General features: G+C 57.7%; 2 protein-coding genes across 4 annotated transcripts in view; both read right to left on the bottom strand.

The window, feature by feature from the left end:
* The window catches only part of VWCE (von Willebrand factor C and EGF domains), a 6,452-nt gene extending 5,314 nt beyond the window's left edge, over window positions 1–1,138 (bottom strand). For all 3 annotated transcript variants that reach the window (XR_003536780.1, XR_003536781.1, XM_027698959.1), the window contains exon 1: window positions 386–1,138. Coding sequence is in view for 1 of the 3 variants with exons in the window: in XM_027698959.1 (XP_027554760.1) it covers window positions 386–980 (595 nt within the window). In the remaining 2 variants the exon portion in view is untranslated. The remainder of the gene's footprint in view (window positions 1–385) is intronic.
* Window positions 1,139–1,953: 815 nt separating this feature from the next.
* The window catches only part of DDB1 (damage specific DNA binding protein 1), a 14,168-nt gene continuing 10,854 nt past the window's right edge, over window positions 1,954–5,267 (bottom strand). Inside the window, exons 21-27 of the mRNA XM_027698948.1 lie at window positions 4,948–5,042; window positions 4,686–4,856; window positions 3,811–3,920; window positions 3,247–3,416; window positions 3,049–3,151; window positions 2,733–2,856; window positions 1,954–2,475 (exon numbers count right to left, since the gene is read on the bottom strand). Coding sequence (XP_027554749.1) covers window positions 2,392–2,475; window positions 2,733–2,856; window positions 3,049–3,151; window positions 3,247–3,416; window positions 3,811–3,920; window positions 4,686–4,856; window positions 4,948–5,042 — 857 coding nt within the window. The 3' untranslated portion in view covers window positions 1,954–2,391. The remainder of the gene's footprint in view (window positions 2,476–2,732; window positions 2,857–3,048; window positions 3,152–3,246; window positions 3,417–3,810; window positions 3,921–4,685; window positions 4,857–4,947; window positions 5,043–5,267) is intronic.

Below are 5,267 nucleotides of genomic sequence, written 5' to 3' on the forward strand. Positions count from 1 at the left end.
GGGATGTGGGGAGCAGGACAGGGATGATGGAAGAAGGACAGGGATGGGGGGAGCAGCACAGGGATGCGGGGAGCAGGACAGGGATGCGGGCAGCAGGACAGGGATGATGGAAGCAGGACAGGGATGGGGGGAGCAGGCCAGGGATGCAGGGAGCAGGACAGGGATACAGGGAGCAGGATAAGGATGCAGAGAGCAGGACAGGGATGCAGGGAGCAGGGTCATGCTCCCCTGGACCTGGGAAGAGGGAGGGAATTGTGGAGTCCCAGCCTGTCCAGCTGGGATAGAGGCAGCAGAACGCAGGGATGGTTGGAGTTCGGGACGCTGCCCATCCCAGGTGTAGCTGGAAAAGGGATCAGGAAAAGGGGAGGGGGAGACACAGCTCTACCTCTCCACGGCAAAGCTTCCCGGCTTCTTCCTCCCGGGATACCCCCTGGCCTGGCCGCTGGAGAGGAGCAGGGACACACAGGCAGCCTGGAAGAGCAGCTCCACCAACATGACAGGCGGCTCCAGCACTTCCCGGCTCCCGCCTTCCCGCCTCCCTTCCCGCTGGCCCTCGGCCCTGCTCCTCCTCCTCCCGCCGAGCCGGGAACAATGCGGGATCGGCGCGGGATTGGAGCGGGGATTGGAGCGGGGCGGGAGCGGCGCCAGCGGCTCCCACCCACCCCCCAAACCCACGGCGGGTCCGGGATCATCTCGACTTTGTCCCGCTCGCCTGGGATGAGTGGAGTCGGCCCAGACATTCCCGCGGTGGCTCCGGGATAGGGAAGGGGGTCCCCAAGGCGTTGGGAAGCAGCAGGGAATGTATCCCCCTTTTCCCTCCTTTCCCACATCTGGCAAAGCTCTGGCCTGGCCTCTTCCCACCCCCTCCTCCTTCTCCTGGAGGCCTTCCCAGCCCTGCACACGGCGGATAAAGGGGCCAAAGCGGAGCTGGGATAGTGGGATGCATCCCAAAGGGAGAGGGGGGCTGTGGGACCCCCCATTCCAGGCTCTCATCCAACTTCCCTCAGCCCCTCATCCCATCCTGGAGCCGGGAATGAAGCAAAGGTCATAGGCAGGTAAATGATTGACCCCAGGGAGCAAAGGGCACTGTAGCCTCCAAAATTCCCAATTCAGCATGGATTTTCCCTCACAACCCAAGGGTCAGAATCACCCAGGCAAGACACAGCAATTCCCAACTGGAGCTGCTGGGATAAGGGATGCAGGAGCCACAGTGCTGCCATGGCAAGGTCCTTTCCTAGAGGAATGTGATCCCAAATCCCAGCTCCTGGCCCTGGAAGCGGCTCCGTGGTCCTGGAAAGGGATAAATCCCGATCCAGCCCTGGCGCATGCAGCGCTTTTATCCCAAAAAAAGGAGGGTGCCAGCATTCCATTGGCACCAGTTTTGCTGGGAAAGGGATAGCACTTCAAAGATCCGCTTCCTGGGCCTCCCAGATTTTGGGAACGAGCTGCTCCAGGCAGGTAAACAAAGCCTGAGGGAATAAAACCAGGAGCAGAGTCCGGGGTCAGCTCCTGCTCCTTCTGGCTCCGGGAAGAGATGTCCAAATATAGCCTTCTCCCTGCGGCCTCCTTGGAGAATCCAGGATGGAAGTAGGAGCCAGGGATGCTTCCAGCATGAGCTGGAGCTCAGAGAGGGAAGGATTTTGGGAAAACCTGCCCAGAATGGGATTTGCAGGGGGTAACCTGGAGTTATGGGGAGATCCAGGCTGGGGAGAGCACGGCAAGCTCCAGGATAACCCCAGAATTCCATGAGGAAGAAGGTGGGAGACCATGAGGAGGATTATTAATGAGCAGCCAGAGGATGAAAAATCCAGGTTTCCCTAAAAAGTGAGCCAAAAATCTGCCTCTCAGGGAATTCCCAGTGCTGCTGGCAACCGGACAAGGAGCTAAAATTCCCTACAAATCCCAGAAGAATGCACCTGGAAATCATGGCTGTAATTCCTCAGGACACGGATCTTTCCTCTTGGACTACTTTATTTGGTAAAACTCTGCAATCAACAAGAGCTTGAGCTTCCCAGAATTCCCTCCCTGAGCGAGGAATGGATCCTGTGGAGAGTTATCCTGTTCAGCTGCTCCTCCAGCTTCGATTCCTCTTCCAATAAAACACAAGGAATCCAAAAAAAAAAAAAAGGGATCAAAAGCCAAAAAAATGAGTCAAATCTACTAAAGACACCAGGGAAGAGGGAATCGCATCCCGGTGGATCACCCAAGGGAAGGGACAGTTCCGGGCACAGCCGAGTCCACAGGATCCATGAATCCCAGCAGGAAGCGACCAACAACCCCCCAAATTCATAACAAGCTGCTCTTCCTTGGGAGATTCCGGCCCCTCCGGTGTTGGGCACGGCTGGGGAAGGATTCCCTGGCTCCAGGGGGAGGGAATGATCCCGAATCCTGCTAATGGATCCGGGTGAGCTCCTCCACGATCTTGATCAGGTCGTCCACAGTGGCTTCCCGCTTCATCCCACTGCCATCGTCGATCTGCGTGGGAAGGGAAAGGCGTCAGAGACATTGCCAGACCACCCAGGAAGGCGTGGATTTAGGGTTTCCCAGGGAGGCTGTGGCCTCCCTGTCCCTGGAAGTGCTCCAGGCCAGGTTGGAGCAACCTGGGATAGGTGTCGGAGCTGGAGCTGTACAGGTTTGGAGGTCCCTTTTAACCCAAACCTTTCCATGGATCTACCATTCCATGACTTACCGAGCCCGGATTCCTGAATCCAAGGCCACATTCCCGAACTCACCTGCAGGTTTGCCACCACTTCCTGCATCTTGGGCCTGCTGATATCCAGGAAACTCTCGATCAGGTCCCCGTCGATGAATCCCGTGGCCGGCTCCGTCTTCCGCTCCGTGTGGAACGACCTCCAGGTGCCAGATCCGTCAAGGAGCCAAATCCACAGGGAATAACTCCTTTGTGGTGCCCGTGGCAGTGCCGGGTTAATGGTTGCACCCCCTCACCTCGGAGGGCTTTTCCAACCTTAACTCCATGGCTGCCCAAACCCGATCCCACCGAGCGAGCCCCCCCCCAGCCCAGTTCCGGGTTGGAATCCCAAAGGATATAAGGAATGCTCGATCTTCCCGACGCTCTTGATGACTTTGTTGAGCCTGTTCTGCATGTCCAGGAGCAGGTTGTACCAACTCTCCGACAGCGACGTCACCAGCCCTGCGACGGGAACGCCGGGAATACTCGGAATTGGACGGGCCTTCAGGTCCCTTCCCGCCCGACCCATTCCAGGGTTCCCCGGGGATGCTCCTCACCGATCATCCCGTTGACGGTGCCGAAGAGGACGGAGCCCTGGGTGGGCGTGGAAGTCTCTCCCAGGTTTTGCATGACCAGGGATCCGTGGCAGAAGACGTTGACGAATTCCCCGAGGTGGGATAATCCCACTTCCTGCAGGTGCTGCCGCTCCTCGTCCGTCGTGGCCGCGCTGAAATTCCAAACACTCGGGATGGGGGGACTCCAGAGCTTCCCCTGCTCCCAAGAAGGGGGAATGCTCCCCCAGCTTTCCTCAAGGTTCCAAAGCTTCTCCTGTTCCCACCCCATGGATGCTCCCCCAGCTTTCCTGAGGGTTCCAAAGCTTTTCCTATCCCCACCCTGGGAATGCTCCTCCAGCTTTTGTGAAGGTTCCAAAGCTTCCCCTGCTCCCAAGAGCTGGGAATGCTCCAAAAGCTTCCCCTGCTCCCACCCCACTGCTCCCCAGAGCTGGGAGTGCTCCTCCAGCTTTCCTGAAGGTTCCAAAGCTTCCCCTGCTCCAGGAACATTCCTCTAGGAATGTTCCTTCAGCTTTCCCGAAGGTGCCATGCCATGCCATCCCAACCCACCTGTCCTTCTGGCACACAAACAGGTTGAAGGCGTTCTCTGCTCCCAGGAAATTGTCATCATCCAGGATCTCCACGGCACTCATCCAGTTGGGATTGAAATCCCGGGCAATCTGGAAGGGAACAGGAGACAACGGTGTGTCCAGATGGGCCGGGCTGGGATCCAGCATCCTCATCCCGCCAATATTTGGGAGCGAGGCAGGCTCCAGCCTGTCCCTCTCTGCTCCAGAAAGCAGGAAAGGCACCAAGTGCCTCCTGGAGATGATCCCGGTCTGAGTGGCCCTGGGAAAACATGGAGAAGGCTGTGCCAAAGCCACTCCCAGGGATTTAAAGCCCCAGACTGCGGCTAAACAATTCCAAGTGGACTCCAGGATTTCCAGATGGCACTTGCTCTGCTCCCAAGGGTTGGGGATACTCCCTCAGCTTTCCTGAAGCTTCCAAAGCTTCTCCTATTCCCACCCTGGGAATGCTCCTACAGCTTTCCTGAGAGTTCCAAAGCTTCTCCTATTCCCACCCTGGGAATGCTCCTACAGCTTTCCTGAAGCTTCCACTGCTCCCAGTGTGCTGCTCTATAGAGCTGGAATGCTCTTCCAGCTTTTCTGAGAGTTCCAAAGCTTCCCCTGTTCCCAAGAGCTGGGAATACTCTTCCAGCTCTCCTGAGAGTTCCAAAGCTTCTCCTATTCCCACCCTGGGAATGCTCCTTCTACAGCTTTCCTGAAGCTTCCAAAGCTTCTCCTACTCCCAAGGGCTGGGAATGCTCCTCCTGAAGGTTCCATCCCATCCCAGCCCACCCCTGCTCCTCCCTGGAAGATCCATCCCACGGGGATCCCTGCAAATCCTCCCTTCTTCCCCCCCCATTCCCAGCACCGCTCCCACACCTCCTCGAAGTTCCCTTCCATGGGTTTGTAGGCCAGGAGCAGCACGGAGCGCATCAGGTCTCCCACCAGGATGAAGTCCCCCTTGGTCTTCAGGTAGAGGGCCATGATGTTGTTGTAGTGGTTGCACTCTGTGCGCAGCTCCTTCTCCGCCGTCCACTCGTACAGCCGCACCTGCGGGAGCGGCACACGGATTGGGATGGGATGCTCCGTGGAGCCGGGATGCGCTCCCTCAAACACCCACCCGGACCTTCCCGGCCCTCACCGTGCTGTTGATGCTGGCCAAGAGCTTCCCATTGAATTCCACCATGGAATACACGGCTCCCTTGACCTCCTTCTCGGCCAGGCTCTGCAGCTTCCCTGGAATAAAAGCCGGGAATCGCTGGGGGCTTTATCCAAAGGGTCGGAAGTCAAGGGGACGGCCCTGAACTTTCCTGCCTGAAAAACTTGCTCAGAGGGACACAAATGACATGGGAATGGGAGAGAGATGATGTGGGAAAGGGGGGAAAAGGGACACGGGAATGGGGGGAAAAGGGATAGGGGAACGGGGGGAAAAGGGACAGGGGAACGGGGGGAAAAGGGACA

The sequence above is a fragment of the Neopelma chrysocephalum genome, unplaced genomic scaffold, assembly GCF_003984885.1.
Source record: "Neopelma chrysocephalum unplaced genomic scaffold, ASM398488v2 Primary Assembly neopelma1_24, whole genome shotgun sequence".
NCBI classification, from domain to species: Eukaryota; Metazoa; Chordata; class Aves; order Passeriformes; family Pipridae; genus Neopelma; species Neopelma chrysocephalum.